Source organism: Mauremys mutica, chromosome 4, assembly GCF_020497125.1.
Source record: "Mauremys mutica isolate MM-2020 ecotype Southern chromosome 4, ASM2049712v1, whole genome shotgun sequence".
Taxonomy (NCBI): Eukaryota; Metazoa; Chordata; order Testudines; family Geoemydidae; genus Mauremys; species Mauremys mutica.
This window is the reverse complement of record NC_059075.1, coordinates 61,185,111-61,207,949: the sequence shown is the minus strand read 5'-3', so window position 1 is coordinate 61,207,949 and position 22,839 is coordinate 61,185,111. Positions and strand designations below refer to the sequence as shown.

At 42.1% G+C, this 22,839-nt stretch overlaps 1 protein-coding gene across 1 annotated transcript in view; it reads left to right on the top strand.

Moving 5' to 3' along the window:
- Positions 1-22,839, top strand: part of INO80 (INO80 complex ATPase subunit) — a 125,102-nt gene that overhangs the window by 34,289 nt on the left and 67,974 nt on the right. Inside the window, exons 9-21 of the mRNA XM_045015832.1 lie at positions 1,742-1,945; positions 3,438-3,633; positions 3,849-3,916; positions 4,258-4,467; positions 5,143-5,223; positions 8,030-8,125; positions 11,750-11,809; positions 12,268-12,410; positions 13,976-14,060; positions 14,591-14,708; positions 15,744-15,829; positions 21,305-21,472; positions 21,919-22,052. Of these exons, the coding sequence (XP_044871767.1) occupies positions 1,742-1,945; positions 3,438-3,633; positions 3,849-3,916; positions 4,258-4,467; positions 5,143-5,223; positions 8,030-8,125; positions 11,750-11,809; positions 12,268-12,410; positions 13,976-14,060; positions 14,591-14,708; positions 15,744-15,829; positions 21,305-21,472; positions 21,919-22,052 (1,649 nt within the window). The remainder of the gene's footprint in view (positions 1-1,741; positions 1,946-3,437; positions 3,634-3,848; positions 3,917-4,257; positions 4,468-5,142; positions 5,224-8,029; positions 8,126-11,749; positions 11,810-12,267; positions 12,411-13,975; positions 14,061-14,590; positions 14,709-15,743; positions 15,830-21,304; positions 21,473-21,918; positions 22,053-22,839) is intronic.

The following is a 22,839-nucleotide window of genomic DNA, read 5'->3' as shown; positions in this document are numbered from 1 at the left end:
GTGTTCTGGTGGTATGTGGACAAGTAGTTAGAGATTACAATATTTACAGCAGCTGTTGTCTACTGTTGTCTACCTTTTGCAAGCCTGCAGAGCTGCAAAGCTCTGGAGAGTGAAGCTGTGCTGTTTTCTTCAAAACACACAGCTATACCCACACACCAATTAATAGAAATTAAGGCTTCAGGACTAAGCTCTCAGAAGTCAGGAAATGCCAAAGGTAAGGTTGCACATGCATCCTTAACTCTGCCCCTTGTGTGCGCGCGCACACACACACACATATGCATTATGATATCTTTAATACATACATGATCACATATTATTTCTAAATTATACAGTATATTATCATACAATTATTCCTACAACCTTAGATAAAGGTGTAGCATATTTTATTTTTTCATTCTATTATGCTAACTTCCTTGTCATCATGGTCCAGTAAATCTCTGCTGGCTTAGACACTGTGTTAAGGTTTTTTTCCCTAATGTATATATTTTAATAACATGTAGGAGATATTTTCTTTTCAACCAGCACCAAAGTCTTCCTTAGGTTCAAGTCAAGGGATAAGGCAGTCAACTATAAAGCCAATTTAGCTACACACGTAGGTGGGCCTACACAGAGTAATTGTGTAAAATATCTGCTATGTAGTATACTAAGTCTGTAGTGTGTTCTGTAAATAATGCTTACTATGTATTTTTCAAATAAAGACTTTCATGGAGTGTCTGTGTAGTATCACAAAATGGCACACATGTAGCTTCTTAATACTGTATATCTAAGGTTATAGAAAAAGTATATATTGTTATACTGCATTATTTGAGAATTATGTGAACAAACAGGTAATTAAATGCTGTGTTTTAGTGCATATTTTATATATATATAAAATATGCACTAAAATACAGCATTTAATTACCTGTTCACATAATTCTCAAATATATAAAATATGCACTAAACAGGTAATTAAAATATGCACTAAAATACAGCATTTAATTACTGTAAAAAACCTTAACACAGTGTCTAAGCCAGCAGAGATTTACTGGACCATGATGACAAGGAAGTTAGCATAATAGAATGAAAAAATAAAATATGCTACACCTTTATCTGAGGTTGTAGGAATAATTGTATGATAATATACTGTATAATTTAGAAATAGTATGTGATCATGTAATTAAAGACTGTATCATAATGCATATCTAAAACAGATGTAGGCATGGACAGCAGCGGAGTTAAAAAGCCAATGGCCACTTTACACTTACACACTATTGCTACCATTGGTGCAGCCTCACTCTTGGTAACAGTGAGAGACATTATGGGGTAAAGTCTGGTGTGGGCAAGGTCCATGTAACTTGCCCACAGTTATGCAAGAAGTGTGTGGCAGAGCTATTGTTCAAAATCAGATCTCCTGAGTCCCATTCCAGTGCCTTAAGCAGAAGACACCATCCCCTTTGAGTGCTTTTAACCATACAACTGTGACGTTTTTAATGTTGGGTTTTGTAAGGAATGTTATGTTTGATAATGTCTGTGGAGCCGTATGGAAGCGCTTTTCTTCTCTTGTACACCTCTTTTCCCCCCCCCCCCCCCCCCCCCCAAAAAAAAAAAAAGCTTTATAAATAAGCACAGCATCAAAGGTTTTGGGAGGGTCAGCCTTGGTTGTAGGAATTTGCAACCTTGCAACACCTAAATGTTGCCCTTTGGTGATGGTGATTTTAAAACTTTTTTTCCTCTGTCCCTGAACCCTCCCTCTTTACCCCAGCTGGCCCATCAGTGCATGAGGGAGGTGCGTCGAGCTGCTATCCAGGCCCAGAAGAACTGCAAGGAGACTCTACCACGGGCACGTCGCCTCACCAAGGAAATGCTTCTCTACTGGAAGAAGTATGAGAAGGTGGAAAAAGAGCACCGCAAACGAGCTGAGAAAGAGGCCTTGGAGCAGCGCAAGCTGGATGAGGAGATGAGAGAGGTAGGGCCAAAATCTAGACTGCTGAAAATTAATCTGAAAAGAGCTAGAGCATGGAGCTGAAGAGACATGAACAAGCACAATAGTCAGGGTCTTTAAACCTGGACAATCAAACTCACCAACTGTTCTTCCTTTCAATGATCTTCCAGAGATTGTCTTCCACTCTATCTTAAAAGGATTTACCAGAATCTTCTGACAAATTAGCTATAGCCAGAACCTTCAGATTGCAAGAATTACAGTTACAGACCATAATGTTGGTTAAAGAGGATGTGACTAGTGAGATGTAGTGTGTCTGACTTGCACATAGTGCTCAGTGCTCTCTATTTCTAGAGGATGATCTTTTAGTGATTGTAACTCTTAAGTTCTTCCTCAAGTTCAGAAATCAGGCTATTTTTAAATTCACTGGTGTGTTAGGTTTATTTTATCTTAAGTTATGTATAGAGCATAATAAAACATATGGAATTTATCTTCAGAACACATAAGAACAATCGAGGACCCAATTGATAATTGTCCTGTGGTCCCTTTGTTTTTGTGACGCCAGTGCAAAGGGTTCACAAAGCAATCAGATGGCCTTCTCAGGGAGTACCCCAGGAGCACTTGGAGGATGAATTCAGGCAAAATTAGCTACTTTACAGGAGTTTTGTGAGGAATTATGTTCTCCTCATCCTTACTTGCAGGTGAAGGAACTGGGACATAGAAATAAATCAGTCTGCCCTAAATTACAAAGGAAGTCAGTGACAGAGCTAGAATTAGAACTCGAGTTCCTGATTCCCAGTCGTGTGTTCAGATCAAATCATGCCTTTATTTATAGTGTATTCCGCATCCATCCCATCTCCCAAGGTTTTTGTGAAGCCTTTCTGCTCTTTTGTATTAATACGCTAGCTTTACCATAGCAGTTGTATAAATTCAATTTTTTAGATCTAGCTATACAATAGAATCTTGTTGAACACTGAGCATTCTGCCTCATTCCTAACTTCTCACCCTGGTGCTGTTTTACTTGAAGGTGCATTTTGTTTGTTAGCTCCATCATTATTCTCTCATGTGAGTGAATGGCAAGACAATTACCACAGAGTTAATTAGTGTGACTTAAACATGTATGGAAACTTTTAGTTGGATATGCAGTTTTTCAGCCACCTGGACACTCCTACCTAATTTTTACATTGCAAAGAAAATTGCTAAGCTGCTTTTCCCCAGGTCTTGGTGTTCCTGGTCATGGCTTACTGTGCTATGAGAAACTCTGAGCTCATAACCACTGTACATTTCAATGTAGGTATTTATATGATGAGTGTTAGTGTGCAACCAGTATTTCAGCACTCTGATACCATGGTGATGAGTGCAGTATAAAAATTTAGATTGTTTATATGTAACAGGGTTAAAAAAGGTTGCAACGTATAACTTGCTTGCATGTCTTTGTCTTTTTCTCTTCTTTAAACATTAAACCTCATTTCATTTCTCCCCCCCCCCCTTTTTTTTTTGTAAATTTGTCTTGTCTCAGGCTAAGAGACAGCAGCGAAAACTTAATTTCCTGATCACCCAGACTGAGTTATATGCCCATTTCATGAGTCGCAAACGAGATATTGGACATGATGGAATACAGGAAGAAATCCTGCGCAAGCTGGAAGACAGCTCTACCCAAAGGCAGATTGATATTGGTGGAGGGGTAGTGGTCAACATTACCCAAGAGGATTATGGTAAGGCTAGAAACAAAATTACAGCAGGCCATAGGAACCATTGGAGATGATGGTTACTGTATGCAGAGAATGATACAGACCTAGGGGCTTCTGTGCTTGGAATATTATGTGAAGAATCACTTCTGTAAATCATTGGAATTTATCCATGTCTTAATTTGAGGTGGTACTACAATGTGGTTAACAGATGTATTTTAATGTGGTGATATTCTTTTCAGATAGCAACTACTACAAGGCCCAGGCTCTGAAGAACGCAGAAGATGCTTACCAGATTCACCAGGCCCGGGTGTGTATTGCTTGGATGCTTGAAGTGGAAGGGGAAGTGGAGTAAATTGAAGAGGCACTAGAACTAGAATAGTGATCTTTCAAGTCACCTATTTTAGTGATGGATTCTAAGCTTCTTTTAATTTGATTGTTGCCCTGTTCATTAGTGAACAGCTGGGAAACTGGAGGGCAGAGGACTGGATGAAAATAAATTGTATAATCAAACTACAGGGACAGCCATGTTATCCATTGCTTTGAAGGGGACCATATGTATTAGCATGTGAAGGATGAGAGACCATTTCCCAATGAATTTCTTGTATTAGGTTGCATCCTGTATCTTACCCAAATTTTCCCGTTGTTTAGACCAGGTCATTTGATGAAGATGCAAAGGAGAGTCGGGCAGCTGCTCTACGGGCTGCTAACAAGTCTGGCACTGGCTTCGGAGAGAGCTACAGCCTAGCAAACCCATCTATCCGGGCTGGAGAGGACATTCCACAGCCTACCATTTTCAATGGTAAACTGAAGGGATACCAGTTGAAAGGCATGAATTGGCTGGCCAACCTGTATGAGCAGGTATGCTAGTGCTTTTTGCAGCCATTTACACTTCCGGGGACAAATTCAATCTGGTATAATTCCATGGTAGCCAGTGCAGTTATACTAGGAATACATTTGGCCCCTGGTCTCTATTCCTGATCAAAAGATCTTTTATGAGGTGTAGAAACTCTTCAGGCCTCGTCTCTTGTGTATGTGTGTACACTGCCTATCTTTCTACAGAAGTGAAAAGAATATTGTGTAGCTCCACCAAACAAGTATCCCTGACTTCTTTAAGAACTAATAAGATAAAATTGCATGTGGTATTGGCCTCTAGATTTTTCATTTGCATATTTATGCACCCTCACCAAAACTAGACTGAGCAATGGGGAGTTTATGCACATTGTCATTCTTTATTTAATGCCTAGGTCAGTCTGTAAACTGGAGACAGCCTTGCATTTGAATACAAACATGCTTTAAATTAGATTGCAAATTGCAAGCATGCTGAGGAAAAAAATCAGGTCAGGAAATGGCTGAAGAGGTGGAAGCAGGGAGTGATTATGAATTCATAGAATCACTGGGGGAAGATGATGTAGGAGGTTTCATACTGGTTATAAACAGGGCTGCCTGACTTCACTTTGGTGGCATGTGTTCTGATAGCCCTACATGTGTTATGGAAAAGTGAGGTAGGGGTATTCACATGTGGGTTTTTTGCAGGGCATCAATGGAATTCTTGCAGATGAAATGGGTCTGGGTAAAACAGTCCAGAGTATCGCTCTGCTAGCACATCTGGCTGAGGTAAGTGGATTCTTTGTCACCCATCTACCTGATGGAAGACATACTTAACGTGATTGAACTGGGTTCTAGATGCTTAATTGAATGCCTTAAGATGGATGCCTGATGCAGCATTTTCTTTCAGTGTGCATATCCTTCTAAAGATGCAACTTTAAAAAGAGAATATGCATACTGAATTGCACACCCTTGGCATCCAGAGAGCAACTCCCTTTGATTGAAGCTGAATTATTTTATAAGAAGAAAGGATAAATACCACAGGAGAGAAGATGATGCAGTTTTATCTGTCCATTGATTTTAAGACATGAACACATCAGTAGGAGGGCAACTTGAGTTCTGCTTTTTGAGTCAGTAAGCAAGAATTCCTACTTCCCACTGTTCTTTGCAGTAAGGAGCATAGTAAATCTGTCTTCTGTGCTTCTCTTTTTACATGAGAGGTGCACCCAAAGTAGCCTGCACCTTTACGTATGTGCATAGAATTGCACTGTGTGCTAGATTGTCACCTTGCAATCTGTACTATATAGGAAAAAGAATGAGGAGTACTTGTGGCACCTTAGAGACTAACACATTTATTTGGGCATAAGCTTTTGTGGGCTAAAACCCACTTCACTGGATGCATGCAGTGGAAAATACAGTAGGAAGATATATATACACACAGAGAACATGAAAAAATGGGTGTTGCCATACCAATTCTAACGAAACTAATCAATGTGCTGTTCAGAGGTGTGTTGGAAATATTCCTTGAGTTGGAGATGTCGAAAGTAGGATTCCAGGTCACCGCAGAACTGTGTCATGTTTGCAGGGATGGAGAGGCAGAAGGAGAGGCCCCGAGATAGGACAGACTCTTCTGCAGTGCTAAGAGTATAGCTGGATAGAGTAACAATATTGTTGGGTAAGTTAAGGGAACAACTATTGTGGCCCTTTGTGGCATATAGTAGTTTAGACAGTGTTCTTAAAACTACAATACCCACCTGGGGAAATGAGGAAACATATTGACAGAGCCAGAAGAATACCCAGAAGTCACCTACTCCAGGACAGGCCCAACAAAGAAAGTAACAGAACGCCACTAGCCGTCACCTTCAGCCCCCAACTAAAACCTCTCCTGCGCATCATCAAGGATCTACAACCTATGCTGAAGGACGATCCATCACTCTCACAGATCTTGGGAGACAGGCCAGTCCTCGCTTACAGACAGCCCCCTCAACCTGAAGCAAATACTCACCAGCAACCACACACTACACAACAAAAACACTAACCCAGGAACCTATCCTTGCAACAAAGCCCGTTGCCAACTCTGTCCACATATTTGTTCAAGGGACACCATCATAGGACCTAATCACATCAGCCACACCATCTGGGGCTCGTTCACCTGCACATCTACCAAAGTGATATATGCCATCATGTGCCAGCAATGCCCCTCTGCCATGTACATTGGTCAAACCAGACAGTCTCTATGCAAAAGAATAAATGGACACAAATCAGACATCAAGAATTATAACGTTTAAAAACCAGTTGGAGAACAGTTCAGCCTCCCTGGTCACTCAGTTACAAACCTAAAAGTTGCAATTCTCCAACAAAAAAACTTCAGAACCAGACTCCAACGAGAAACTGCAGAACTGGAATTAATTTGCAAACTAGACACCATTAAATTAGGCTTGAATAAAGACTGGGAGTAGATGGGTCATTACACAAAGTAAAACTATTTCTCCTTGCTAATTTTTCCCCTACTGTTACTCTCACCTTCTTGTCAACTGTTTGAAATGGGCCATCCTGATTACCACTACACAAGTTTTTTTTTCTCCTGCTGATAATAGCCCACCTCAATTGATTAGTTTCATTAGAGTTGGTATGGCAACACCCATTTTTTCATGTTCTCCGTGTATATACAGCTTCCTACTGTATTTTCCACTGCATGCATCCGATGAAGTGTGTTTTAGCCCACGAAAGCTTATGCCACAAGTACTCCTTGTTCTTTTTGCTGATACAGACTAACACGGCTGCCACTCTGAAACCTGTACTATATAGGGAGCAGTATGTAGCTGTACTGCCCTAGGACGAAAGCAAGAACAGAATTGTGACCGAGAGGCAGTTTGGTCCTTGTTTTCCCACTTTGACCATGAAGGAAGTAAGAAGCATCATCCTTCTTCCTGGTGCAGATTAATTCCCCTTCCATGCCAGCTTTGCTGCATTGGTGGCCAGCATGTTGGAAGTGCATGTGGAGCCAAAGCTTCATCCACTTCCTGCCCACCTGTGTGGAAAGGAAACTAGCTCCCCTGAGAGGCTGCTCTCCCCATTGCGTTGTGAGTCATGATTCTGGAAGCCTGCACTGGACTTTATTCTCCCTTACTCCCTTGCATAGGTGTGTAGGCCAGCTCATGATTGGACCCTGTGTCAGTAGGCCTAGAATTCCTTGTTCACCAGCATGAATGTGCTGCTTTGTGAGGAAGCTCAGGTTTCCACGCCACCTTAGATCTTTTGCTTGCCAAAGTGGCATATGCATTGAGCCCTGGCTAAGTGGCAGTAGCAGTGAGCAAATAGCAATTTGCAGAAAGTGAGAGACAGGTCACAGTTTGAATTTAGTATTCACACATCCAGTGGGTGTTTACAGAGCAACATTGTGGATTTGAAAGGAGGCCACACCAAATATTTAATCTGCTGAATCTAGCAGTGCATCACCCTGCTGTGTTGGTAGGAAGCTTTATTATGATCTGTATACTTTCCTCTCTTGTGCAGCCCTTGTCCTTAATTAATCACAATGCTGCATTAAACTGTTTCTGTTTCCCTCCAATTGATTTGTTTTTTCCTATATCAGAGAGAGAACATCTGGGGACCTTTTTTAATTATTTCACCTGCCTCTACACTCAACAACTGGCATCAGGAGTTTGCCAGATTCGTTCCTAGATTTAAGGTAAGAATCATATTCAGGAAACTATTCCTTTTGGCTCAGAAAACCAACTTCCTTACTCCCTTCAGCTCTTTGTCACATCTGGATGATCTGATTAGCTTGATGTTTGAGAGGATGTGAGGGACATGATTCTGTGATCTTGTCCCTGACCTGCTCTTCTGGAACATTCTATTATTCAGAACTTGAGTATCTGTCACTTGAATTCCATTATTTTCATTTTGGGGCAGATGTTTCTAAAAGAGCACCTTATCAGCGAAGCATTTAGATTCTGCAGTGGCATAACCATGGAGATGACACAGTTATGATTGTGCCACAATGCCAGGCAAGAGAGTGATTTCTGAATCTTCTGCGTTGTCTGTAGGATTAGTGCTTTGTTGTGGGTTGTTCAAAATCTGTGTCTGAATGATAGATGGTTTAATTGTGAACTGAAACAGCTCTAAAAATTTAGAGGGAGGAAAAACTTCAGCATCGTTAAGCGAAAATAAAAAAAAATGACCAGGATTGTAAACACTGTTCAAAAAGCAAGGAGAGTAATGAAGCACAAATAGCTACATGTATTAAGATAAAATAAACAAGTTCTTGGAGGATGAAAAATATGAGAAATAAGGAATTGCCGCAAAATAAATTAACAGTACATCCATGAAGAATATTTCAGTCTTGCAAAAGATAAATTGGAGGAAAATGAGATTACTGACGGAGCCAAATGAGCGATCAGCATTACCCAAAAGAGCCATCATAGTGTGAATGGTGGGAAATATTGTGATAGACCCAGGCCAGTTGGGTACAGCAGAGTAAAAGAAGGCAGATATACTGGCCACTGAATTAACAGTTTTCTGTTCCTTGAGTGACCAGAGCAGGGGCTGCGCTAGGCTAATGAGAACACCTGACTCCAATTAACCTGCAAACAGTCAGGTGAGGCCCTTAAGCTAATGTGACCACCTGACTCTAATTAAGGCCCCTCTGATACTATAAAAGGGCTCACTCCAGTCAGGCAGAGGAGAGCCAGGGAGCCAAAGGAGAGGAAGTGTGGCTGAAGGGCTGGTTAATGAAGATACCCTCAAACCATCGGTAAGAGAGCCCTAAGATAAGGGTGAAGAAGGGAGAAGCAGGAGAGCTGTGGGGAAGTGACCCAGGGAAATGTAGCAACTCTGGCAGTGAAAGGTTGGCTGCCAACAGCTGCTACCATTAGGGTCCCTGGGCTGGAACCTGGAGTAGAGGGCAGGCCTGGGTTTCCCGCAACCCACCACTACAGAAATACCTCCTGGGAGGAGAAGACAGGCTCATGTCAGGACAGGAGGCTAAACTGTTTTGGTATGAGGCCGTAGGAGCAACAGAGACTGTGGGAGTTCTCTCACCAACCTCCTTGCTGGCTTATGATGAAAAGGGCTCAGTAGACTGTATCCCTGGCCCTAGAGAGAGAAGGGCTTCATGGAGGGTTGCAGTGAGCCTCTGAAGCGAGCATAAACTGCCTGGAAGCGTGGGACCCATGGGGACAAGGTCAGAGCTACAGAGAGATGCAGGAGACACACTAAAGAGCCACCTGCAGCTTGAGAGCCACAGTCGGAGTATCACTGAGTGCTAAGGAAGTATGTGAATAAAACAGATAGACAAAGCACCAGGTAGCTATGAGTTACACCTGCAGGCAACAGAAGATTATAGATCAAATATCTGAGTCATTATCAAATATTTTTAACTAACCAGTATTCTCCAGTAGCAAGAGGCTGATTAGAAAACAATAAATGTAAGTGCAGTTTGTTTTTTAAATATATATAGGAAAGAATAAAATGCAAGGTGTCTAGGTGTAAAGTGGTGCGCTTGAGAACAAATGACTTCCAAATTAATAGTCTGAATGCCTAGTGTTAATTAATATTGTAAAGGAGGGATCTGGAAGTACTATTTGAACTAATATTTAAATTATTGGTCCAGTGTGCAGCAGTGCTAAAAATTGTTGGCTTATTGAGTAGCTTGTTATGCAAATCACTGATGAGGCCACATTTGCAGCATCATGCCCATTGTGGGTCATCTTATTTGAAGGAAGATACTGCTAAAACAGAGTGTAGCACAGAGGTGGGCAAACTATGGGCCACATCCGGCCCACGGAACCCTCCTGCCTGGCCTGGGAGGCTAGCCCCTGGCCCCTCCCCTGCTGTCCCCCTCTCCCGCAGCCTCAGCACGCTGCGCTGTCGGTGCAACACCCTGGGCAGCGCAGTTGCAGAGCCGCGGCCTGACCCAGTGCTCTGGGCAGTGCGGCTGTAACGCCGCCAGCCACCGGTGCTTTGTGCTGCGTGGTAAGGGGCAGGGAGCAGGGGGGTGTTGGATAGAGGGTAGGGGAGTTTGGGGGGATGGTCGGGGCGGGGGGGTGGATAGGGGTTGGGGCAGTCAGAGGGCAGGGAACAGGGGGGTTGGATGGGGCAGGGGTCCCAGGGGAGGAGTCAGGAATGAGAGGGGTGGTTGGATGGGGTGGCAGGGGGCAGTCATGGGTGAAGGGTCCGGGGGTGGTCAGGGGACAGGGAGCAAGGGGTGGTGGATGAGGCAGGAGTCCCAGGGGGGGCTGACAAGGAACGAGGGGACGGGTTGGATGGGGCAGGAGTCCTGGGGGGGGGGCATCAGGGAACGGGGGGGTTGGATGGGGCAGGAGTCCTGGGGGAGCCGTCAGGCGGCAAGAAGTGGGGGGGTCGGATAGGAGGCGGGGACCGGGCCACGCCTGGCTATTTGGGGCGGCACAGCCTCCCCTAACTGGCCCTCCGTACAATTTTGGAAACCTGATGTGGCCCTCAGGCCAAAAAGTTTGCCCGCCCCTTGTGTAGCATATAAGGCAGCTAAGGTGATAAAAGCTGTTTAGGGAGAGTTGTATATGTGGTTTTGTTTGTTCTGTGCTTCAGAAACCAGCATCCTTTTATGCTCAATACCAGTTCTGTGCAGTTCCCATATCAAACAATAGATGGCAGTAACTAGTTACTCTGAATTGCTGTGGAGCTAACTGCTGAGCTCAGATCTCCATACATGGGAAATGGCTCATCAGGACTCTGAGTTATAAAAGAATAAATAGAAATCTGTGGCTGTTGTGCTTACTCCTTTATTTCTTCCCTGAGGCAGTCCAGTAGGGATTACTTGACTTTTAGCCCATAGTAAAGTATTGAGGCATAGCCTTGAAGTACAAAAATAATTGTACCAGTGAAGAGGGGAATTCAATGTTAAGGGAACCACTGGCCATTCAGGGATGTCCAAGAGTAAGTTGCTAAATTGGCTAGCAGCCATGGGCAAACTTCTTTCTACAGTGAACTGAAAGAATATCAGTATTATTTTCTTGGAAGGTCGGGCTGGAAAAGGCCACAGCTGCTTTGGGGCTATTAAGGGATTCTCTTAGCAGTTTTTCCTTGATGAACTAAGCTGCTTGAGGCTTTTGTTTGGAAGATTCTGTTCCTTAAATATATTTAAATACTTTCATATTTTCTCTGAGTTAGGAAAGATCCTCTTTTGTGATTTTCCCTTTGGTTGTTTTGGTGGTGAGGTGTGCCACTCTCTGAGGTTTATTTTGTTTTACTATGGAGAACATGACATTTATAGTTTTGGTTCAGGTATATCAATATTTGAAAATAACTTTTTTGTACTTTTGACTTGTTCTAGGTGCTACCATATTGGGGAAATCCCCATGACAGAAAAGTGATCAGGAAATTCTGGAGTCAGGTAACATCCCTGTCGTTTCACCCTCACTTCTGCTTGTACAGAGTAAAACAGAAACTGCTGATATGTTCTACAAAGCAAAAGAATGAGTAAATATAGAGTTCTATATTCTTCATCCCCGTCTGCTTCACCTTTTTTTAAATTTATATAAATAAAGTGAAAGGACTGCCCCATTCTGGGTAACAATATAGGGTGTAACAATGTAGGGCATTCTAGAATTCAGTCAAAGCTACTGCATTCTGCAAATAAAGCAGAGGACTTCAGGGTCTAGCATTATTGCTATGCTGCTTTAATAACCCAACTCCGTTTAAAAAAAAATAAGATTCCAAATAAGGGAAAGGAAAGTATAATGGTGATAGAAGATTATTGAATGGAAGTATGAGACCCCTGTACAGATGAAAAACTCTTCATTCCACTCTGTTTACATGATCCAGATATGTGTCTCTTGTTTGTGGTTATAGAAGACGTTGTACACTCAGGATGCACCGTTCCATGTGGTGATCACTAGTTATCAGCTGGTGGTCCAGGATGTGAAGTATTTCCAGCGAGTGAAGTGGCAGTATATGGTGCTGGATGAGGCACAGGCACTCAAGAGTAGCTCCAGGTAATACTTGTAGCAGAAACAAAATCCTCTCTTGCTCAGGAATCTTTTTTGAGTTGGTACAGAAAAGAGTGGGAAAACACTAAGAATACATGAGTTGATGAGTTAAAATTTGAAAGAAAGGTTAAATTGTCTTAGGAACTGGCAGAAAAGTAAAGAATCCTTATGGCATTGCATTCTATTATGCACATGTTTTTAAGGCACCCAGCCGGGAACCTCAGTTTCTCCCTTCCCCCTCTCAAGGTCCCGTTACAACAGTCATTTTGGCTGAAGAAGGGTTAACATGTTCTAATGTCAACTAGGAGGAGGGCAAAGCCCTGTTCTTTCCCTTTCCAAAAGGAATAAAGATCAAGTTAGCGCTGAACACTTCAGCACAACAGTCTACTATGTGCAAAAATTAAACTAATAGGCTGCTACCCCAGTCCACGTAACTGCATACATTCGGGGAACTTAGTATTCACATTCTTGAGCTTATTGTATGTGAAGTTTTTGATGGAAGGAAGTTACCATTTATAAGTAAAAGCTACCTTTCTAAGAACCTGACTGTACTGAGCGAGGTGTTTATATGGTTCCATCTCCATGGATTTGAATGCCTTGGTATTTGGTCATATGTACGAAATATGCAAGTGTAATTACAAAGTAACCATAGGATAGAAGTGGGGGTGGGGAGGAGGTTGAGGCAAAAAATGGTGAGAAATACTTGTAACAGTCCTTGACCTCAGCCACCAGCAAAGACATTCTTAAATACTGAGTGGTCTATGTTCATTAATAGCCATATAATGCTAACATATATCTGTTAAATACAGCATTATTTGTTTGTATTGTAGTAGTACCTAAAGGCTCCAATTGGGAATCAAGGCCCCATAAAACCTGCAGATTGCAATATAGCCCAGCAACCCTATCCAGGTTTCCTCATTATAAGGTTGATGCCCATAGTGGTTCCTGTCTGTTCCCAGCTCCTGTCTATGGTTTATTTCTTTAATTGTCTTTTCTTCTTTAATTGCTTCTTCCTAACTTTTTCTCCCAAAATTATGACTCATATATTTCTGTGCTTCTTTTCTAAATGTTTGACAGCCCAAGAGCCAGGCTCATGCACATTCATATGAGCTAGCCTCTTCAGCACTCTTCAGGAATTTCCCATTCTAAGAGGACAGTAACATAGAATTCAACTCCCCTTACTTAATGTCCTATAAATTTAACTTTATAACAGTGCAAAAAGTGTATGTCACCATTTACTTGGGATACCTATTTGCCATCTTGAGGGGATGAATACTCTAGTGACTGGCCTTTACTGGTAGCCAAACATTGACATGTTACAAAGTAAATAAAAATACACCTGTTGTATATAAGATAAACAGTGCTAATCTCTTTATGACCTCCTATAAGAACCAAATCTCCCAATGGGGCAAAGGGAGAGTACTTGTCAATATTACCCAGTGTCCTCTTAAAGAAAATCATGCCAGGAATGGGTCTGAAAAATGGTTGGTTCTAAAATATAAATGTAATTGCTCTCCTTTCTTACTGTTTCTATTGTGGTTCATTTTTTTAAAAACTTTTTTGTTGGTCAGTGTCCGTTGGAAAATCCTACTACAATTCCAGTGCCGAAATCGACTTTTGTTGACTGGGACTCCCATCCAGAACACCATGGCTGAGGTAAGCAGGAGGCCAGCAAGAGCTGATTTTTGTTCAAAAGAGTAATTTATCCAAAGACATAACAAATAGAGAATTGTGGTACTCCTATGTGCTCAGGTGTATACTTGGGGGTTTGTCTCCATACCACTCTGTGGGAAATCACTGAGATCAGCTTCAAAAGGGATAATTTGGCTATATCCTACTCATTAGGGAAGAAATACGATTGAAGGTTGCTGATACTCTGTCATCCTTAAATCATGGGATGAGAAAATGTGACTTCTGTGCCATTTTCTTCAGCATGGAGAAGTTATTGCTCTTTACTTGGAACCACGCTCTGACACTGGTTTGAAAAGTTGCACATATCTGGCTTCTGTCCATTGTGAAAGGAAGATGAGACTATCACTAATTTAGTCTGCTGAGCTTGGCATATCACACTGTCATTTGATGGACTTGGCCCATAATGCTCTGCAATAGGTTGAGATTCATGATCATCCTGTCTACAATGGGGATAGCTTTCACTGATTCACTGTCTCTTTGCCACTCCTTTATAGCTGTGGGCTCTGCTGCACTTTATCATGCCAACGCTGTTTGATTCACATGAGGAGTTCAACGAATGGTTTTCTAAGGACATAGAGAGCCATGCAGAGAATAAATCTGCCATTGATGAGAGTGAGTACTAAGTACAGTAGGCCTCAGTTTCCAATTCGCCTGCTATAGCTGCCCATGGATTCACTTCAACTCTAGCAGTTGCATATGAAGAATCTCCCATTCTGATACAGAGCAGCGGGGGAAATGGCTTTGATTGTCATTTGGTCTGGGAATTCTGCAGGACAGATGTTGTCAGAGAGACATATTGCTTCTTATATAGAAAGAAAAGCTACTCAGAGTGAATCAGATTTGCCTAATGTTTGCTGCCTCCATTTCCTCACCTATTCTAAATGAATGAAGAATGATATTTAAAATATTGTACATTTATATAGCGTTTATCATGAAGGACTCCTAAGTGTTTTATAGGCTATGTGTATGGTACAGAGATTGTACCACTGAATAGCAGCCACCTTTTTAGTAAAAAGACAACTATTCTATTTCAGTAATGCTACACAAGAGATTTTAGGCAAAGTGAAGCGCAATATACAACAAACTGGGGGGAATTTTGGTTGGCATAATATAACTATATAACTACATGATTTTGAATTGGGCCAGAATATCAGAGTTAAACCATTACTTTTATGGAAAGTACCATAAGTTCTTTAATTATCAATGAAGGGTCTGAACTTTGGTTTTACATCTCATCCAAAAGACTGCACATCTGCAATAGCACAGTGCCCTTTAGCACTGTGTTGGTTCAATTCTGACTCTGGGAGAAATTAGCCAACTGTTAGTGATGACTAGCTTTATATCCTAATAGTACTGAATGAGCTGCATGATCAAGTATTGTCCTCACCTTTTAATAGACATTATATGCTAATTGTATGTCCACAGAGTTCTGCTCATCGGGTTGTAATACATACTATGCTATAGAAATGCATTGCCTGATGGAGATATTTAGAGATCCATGGAGTTATCAGCCTGTCTCAAAGACAGATCAGTCCTGTGACATGCCTGAGGGGAACTGGGTGTGCAAGAAGGGTTTGAGAAGCAACTGGACATGGTATAGTTTCTGGCCATTGGGGCAGTAATCATGTTTTCTCCCTGCCATTTCAGACCAGCTATCCCGCTTGCACATGATCCTGAAGCCTTTCATGTTGAGAAGAATCAAGAAGGATGTGGAAAATGAGCTGTCAGACAAGGTATGAAACAAAATAATTTGGAAAGCAAGCTCTGCATCCGGCTTACTTTCAGTGCTTCCCTTCTCAGGTTTTTAGTTCGTATAAATTCATTTGTGGATCTACATAAGAACATAACATAAGAACATAAGAAAGGCCGTACCGGGTCAGACCAAAGGTCCATCTAGCCCAGTATCTGTCTACCAACAGTGGCCAATGCCAGGTGCCCCTGAGGGAGTGAACCTAACAGGCAATGATCAAGTGATCTCTCTCCTGCCATCCATCTCCATCCTCTGACGAACAGAGGCTAGGGACACCATTCTTACCCATCCTGGCTAATAGCCATTTATGGACTTAGCCACCATGAATTTATCCAGTCCCCTTTTAAACATTGTTATAGTCCTAGCCTTCACAACCTCCTCAGGTAAGGAGTTCCACAAGTTGACTGTGCGCTGCGTGAAGAAGAACTTCCTTTTATTTGTTTTAAACCTGCTGCCTATTAATTTCATTTGGTGACCCCTAGTTCTTGTATTATGGGAATAAGTAAATAACTTTTCCTTATCCACTTTCTCAACATCACTCACGATTTTATATACCTCTGTCATGTCCCCCCTTAGTCTTCTCTTTTCCAAACTGAAGAGTCCTAGCCTCTTTAATCTTTCCTCATATGGGACCCTCTCTAAACCCCTAATCATTTTAGTTGCTCTTTTCTGAACCTTTTCTAGTGCTAGAATATCTTTTTTGAGGTGAGGAGACCACATCTGTACACAGTATTCAAGATGTGGGCGTACCATGGATTTATACAATGGCAATAATATATTCTCTGTCTTATTCTCTATACCCTTTTTAATGATTCCTAACATCCTGTTTGCTTTTTTGACCGCCTCTGCACACTGCGTGGACATCTTCAGAGAACTATCCACGATAACTCCAAGATCTTTTTCCTGACTCGTTGTAGCTAAATTAGCCCCCATCATGTTGTATGTATAGTTGGGGTTATTTTTTCCAATGTGCATTACTTTACATTTATCCACATTAAATTTCATTTGCCATTTTGTTGCCCAATCACTTAGTTTTGTGAGATCTTTTTGAAGTTTTTCACAATCTGCTTTGGTCTTAACTATCTTGAGTAGTTTAGTATCATCTGCAAACTTTGCCACCTCACTGTTTACCCCTTTCTCCAGATCATTTATGAATAAATTGAATAGGATTGGTCCTAGGACTGACCCTTGGGGAACACCACTAGTTACCCCTCTCCATTCTGAGAATTTACCATTAATTCCTACCCTTTGTTCCCTGTCCATTAACCAGTTCTCAATCCATGAAAGGACCTTTCCTTTTATCCCATGACAGCTTAATTTACGTAAGAGCCTTTGGTGAGGGACCTTGTCAAAGGCTTTCTGGAAATCTAAGTACACTATGTCCACCGGATCCCCCTTGTCCACATGTTTGTTGACCCCTTCAAAGAACTCTAATAGATTAGTAAGACACGATTTCCCTTTACAGAAACCATGTTGACTATTGCTCAAGAGTTTATGTTTTTCTATGTGTCTGACAATTTTATTCTTTACTATTGTTTCAACTAATTTGCCCGGTACCGACGTTAGACTTACCGGTCTGTAATTGCCGGGATCACCCCTAGAGCCCTTTTTAAATATTGGCGTTACATTAGCTAACTTCCAGTCATTGGGTACCGAAGCCGATTTAAAGGACAGGTTACAAACCTTAGTTAATAGTTCCGCAACTTCACATTTGAGTTCTTTCAGAACTCTTGGGTGAATGCCATCTGGTCCCGGTGACTTGTTAATGTTGAGTTTATCAATTAATTCCAAAACCTCCTCTAGTGACACTTCAATCTGTGACAGTTCCTCAGATTTGTCACCTACAAAAGCCAGCTCAGGTTTGGGAATCTCCCTAACATCCTCAGCTGTGAAGACTGAAGCAAAGAATCCATTTAGTTTCTCCGCAATGACTTTATCATCTTTAAGCGCTCCTTTTGAATGTTGATCATCAAGGGGCCCCACTGGTTGTTTAGCAGGCTTCCTGCTTCTGATGTACTTAAAAAACATTTTGTTATTACCTTTGGAGTTTTTGGCTAGCCGTTCTTCAAACTCCTCTTTGGCTTTTCTTATTACACTCTTGCACTTAAGTTGGCAGTGTTTGTGCTCCTTTCTATTTGCCTCACTAGGATTTGACTTCCACTTTTTAAAGGAAGTCTTTTTATCTCTCACTGCTTCTTTTACATGGTTGTTAAGCCACGGTGGCTCTTTTTTAGTTCTTTTACTGTTTTTCTTAATTTGGGGTATACATTGAAGTTGGGCCTCTATTATGGTGTCTTTAAAAAGGGCCCACGCAACTTGCAGGGATTTCACTTTAGTCACTGTACCTTTTAACTTTTGTCTAACTAACCCCCTCATTTTTGTATAGTTCCCCCTTTTGAAATTAAAGGCCACAGTGTTGGGCAGTTGAGATGTTCTTCCCACCACAGGGATGTTGAATGCTATTGTATTATGTACTATTTCCAAGCGGTCCTGCTATAGTTACCTTTTGGACCAGCTCCTGCGCTCCACTCAGGATTAAATCTAGAGTCGCCTCTTCCCTTGTGGGTTCCCGTACCAGCTGCTCCATGAAGCAGTCATTTAAAGTATCGAGAAATTTTATCTCTGCATTTCGTCCTGAAGTGAAATGTTCCCAGTCAATATGGGGATAATTGAAATCCCCCACTATTATTGGGTTCTTAATTTTGATAGCCTCTCTAATTTCCCTGTTTATCTACAGCTGACTGAAAGGTCAGAAAACATCACCCATTCACATCCCTTTCACTTTTGCTAGCACATTCCTATTAGATCACACCTGTATTTAACTGGAGAACTTACAAGAGCCCATTAATGACCTCCTCGTCTACAAGTAAAACCATTAATCCGAAGATTTGTAAACAAACAATCCTTAAACCTGAGTAAGCTAATGGAAAAGTCAGTACATGAACTGAAGGGGACTAATACAGCATTGAAATGTCTAGAAGAAACAAGTACTCCACAGAGCACTAAAGGCAAAATCCTCTCAATGATATGAGAATTACCTAGTGTCTTTATAAAAAAAAAAAAAAAGTTGAGTATTCCTTGTTTTTAATACCCTGTAATTTCCTTTCCTCATTCCCTGTTTACCCACCACCTCTTTATCTTCCTTTGAAAATGCTCCTAAGTAAAACTGCAGTGATTTGATACACCTTAGAGCAGAGGTTCTCAAAATTGTCCATAGTGTTGATATAAATACAGAGATTGTCTTGTGGATGCCATCCCACCATTCCCAATTACATAATATCACTGTGGTAATTATAGCAATTGACTAAATAGAAAAGTGGTATTAGGGAATGGGGTTCACTCACTGTTGGGGTGCCTCACTGTGGCCACCTCGGGGGATTAGCTCCATTCATATCTGGCGCCCTCCTTCCAACAGTTGTTCACACCGTGTCCTTCCTCACTCTCCAGGACTTGCAGTGCTCCTTTGTGGTTTTGCCCTCCAACCAGGTCACTGTATAGCTCTCCCCTTCTGGGGTATCACAGAGTGCTGCTGGCTCAGCTGTCCGCATGCCATTCCAGACAATTTTCCGGTCCAAAGCCAGGCCCCATGCCCTTTCTCCATGTTTGCTCGCTATTCCGGGTTCCAACGCCAGCACCTTGTGTCCTGTAACTACTGTCTGCTTATTCACAGGATCTGTTGCTGCTTCTCTGGACTCCTTCCTACTTCTCTTTTCTGTCTTCTGCCATCACAGTTTACCAGCCCAAACTACCTCCCCCAGGGCATAACTGTAGACTACTTCCATCAGTCCAAACTCTGTAGCCCCAAACAAACCTTCCTTCACCCAAGGAGTGACTGCAGACTACTTCCCCTACAACCCCCTTCTGTTCTCAGCTTCATTGCTTTATGCAGGCTCAGCCTGCTCCTTCCCAGCAGAATGTCATCCTTTAGCCTTTATCAGTCTCTTGCTCTCTTCCAGGTGCAGCCTATAAGGTTGATTGTCCTATTTTAACCTTGTGTGGGGGTGAACACCCCATCACAGGGAACTATTAGATATAGTCTCTAGTTTCTTTTAATGCAGTTTAGTAGCTGAAAATAAGTCAGCACTGTATATGAACAGCCAGTCCATTAAAAAAACAAAAACAAAAAACCAACTGTTGATATGGTGCATTCTTAAACAGAAACTAGTATCCACATGCAGCCTTGTACCAAAATAACAAAAGGCGTTAGTTGCAATTGATTTAGTTATTTTGGTGCAAGTTTGTGTATAGACCAACTTTTAGGTCTTGTCTACACCTGAAATGCTGCAGCTGCTGTAGCATTTCAGTATAGGCACTACCTACGCCCATGGGAGTGGTTCTCCCATTGATGTAGGTAATCCACTTCCCTGAGAGCTGATAGCTAGGTCAACAGAAGAATTCTTCCATTAACCTAGCACTGTCTACGTTGGGCGTTAGGTTGGCTTAACTATGTTTTTCAGGAGAGTGGATTTTTCACACCCATGAGTGATGTAGCTAGTTTGCCCTTACTTAATGTAGACCAAGCCTTAGTTTACTAAGGGACTAATCCTGGTCCCAGTACACATCCAGAGTAACTAGGCTGCGTGTTAAGGAGTTCAGCACAGAAGGGAATTCATCTCCCCTATCCCATGGAGTAGCAATGGAGCCACTACAGAGCTACAGTATTCTCCAGAGTTCATACACCCTCCTTTTACTAAATGGAATTGGCAGGTGGAGCTGTATAGGGTCTGGATCCATGGATCCCATTCCTTCTTCTCTGTGATGTCTCTCACTTCCTCAGAATATTCTCCACACTGGGTCAGAGCCGGGGGAGTGACACGGACTTGCTGGAGACGTTGATGAAGCAAACAAGGGCTTAAGGGATTCTTCTTTGCTCTGACAGAGCCTTTTCCATACCGAACACCACCCTTCATATGGTAATATGGGATGGCCAGGGTGATCATGATGATTGGCATCTGATTTGTGACCCCTGGTTGAGAACACCTGCTTGGTGACATGACTTTACCATAGTACGGGCCCTGAGCCACATTTTCAAAGGTGCCTAAAGATGCAGATAGGCACATAGCAGGATATTCAAAGGCACCTCAGATCAATGGGAATTACATGCCTAGGCACCATTAAAAATCCACTGGGTGCCTATTTGCATCTTTAGGTGCCTAAAATACCTTTGAATACCTCCGCCACCGCCACCCCCCCCCCCCCCCCCCCCCACAACACATGCCCCCTGTTCTTGGCTTCTTTCCTGATTCCTTGCAGCCTTCCAAGATAGGGTTCTCAATTAGGAAGTGCTTTCTGTGGCAGATCCTGGATCATTGAATTACAGGTATGATGGCAGTTGCCTATGATAGTTATGTGCTTTTTCTATGATATGATCCTACAAGGGTTATATTTACTGAATCTTGTTCTGGTATTGCTCTGTTTAGGGACAGACTAAGACTATAATCCCATAACTGTTTTGCAGATTGAGATTCTCATGTACTGCCAGCAGACCACCAGGCAGAAGCTGCTGTACCAAGCTCTAAAGAACAAAATCTCTATTGATGACCTGCTGCAGTCCTCCATGGGCACTACCCAGCAAGCACAGAATACCACTAGTAGCCTCATGAATCTAGTCATGCAGTTCAGGAAGGTAAGGTCAGCAAAAAATGTATAATCATCAGCCATCTTGGAAACACCATAGCAAAAAATATTTCCTAACCTGGGCTGGTTGATTGTATGCAGCCTTAAGTTATGCCCTGATGCAGTATAACTTGAGACCAGTAGCTATAATATACAATAAAGCAGAGCCCCTGCCGTACAGCGCATGTGTGTGCTAGTTGGATCCCCATTCATCACTGAAGAAATCATTCACCTGGGGAAGAAGAGGCAATAGAGGTGACATGGTCAGGAAATTATATTATTTGGTACCTAAACTAAGATGGACGCTCTATCAAACAGTTGTCATTGTGTGCTCACCGGTTCCATCGTTTGAGTGAGCAATTTTTCCAAACATTGGGCTGGAAAATGATGCATATGACTAGATTTCTATTTTTTTTTCACCACCCAAGCAGCTGACATCTTCCTTTTCTTACCCAGGTGTGTAATCACCCAGAGCTGTTTGAACGACAAGAAACTTGGTCTCCATTTCACATCTCCCTAAAGCCATACCAGATTTCAAAGTTCATCTACCGTCGTGGACAGATCAGGGTCTTTAACCACTCGCGGGACAGGCAAGCCAATTCAACCTTCCCTTCAATTTATTCAGTACCTTTTATTTCGTCTCTTAAAATGTCTGCCCTCCCTCTTTTCTGCTGTTGTGATTCTGCAAGGGTTTTATGGGGTTCGTCAGTCAGTCAGTCTCCCAAAATGTTGATTTTAGACAAAATGGCGCTGGTAAAACTGTTAGCCAGAGACTGAAATAGTCAGTAGCCTACACAACATTGAAATTTTGCTGATAGGGCTGGTTGAGTTGTATATCTTTTTCTCTCACTCTCTTGCTGGGGGGATACATCCATGAATGGGTGTGGGTATTTGTATTATAAAGCATGTGTTGGCATATTCCTGTCTGTTATGGCATGTCTCTGCATTTTGTGCACTGTTATTTTGAGGAGGTGTTGTAAGGTCTACCTTTGGTGGTTTATTTATTTATTTTTTTGAGTCCTCCAATTACCTTCAAAACTCCTCTTATTGTCCTGCCCTCCTTGCTGAGGAGGGCTAGTTGCAGCTTCCTCTGTGGCCATTTAATGCCTTTAGAGAGATGGATGCATGAGTGGTCACTAAAGACTAGTGTGAGACAATTTTTCCCCATATGGGTCGTGTGTGGTGTCCACAGCACTCTGTCCCTACCAATTTTCAGCCCACCTGCTTCTTGTGGCACCTGCTACTAGATGACAAGTGAAACTGTTCAAGTACTTTACAGTGTTTTTATAATGTTATTTAGACTTAACTGTAGCTTTGTAAATGACTTGGGAGTTATGGTGGATAATCAGCTGAACATGAGCTCCCAGTGTGATGCTA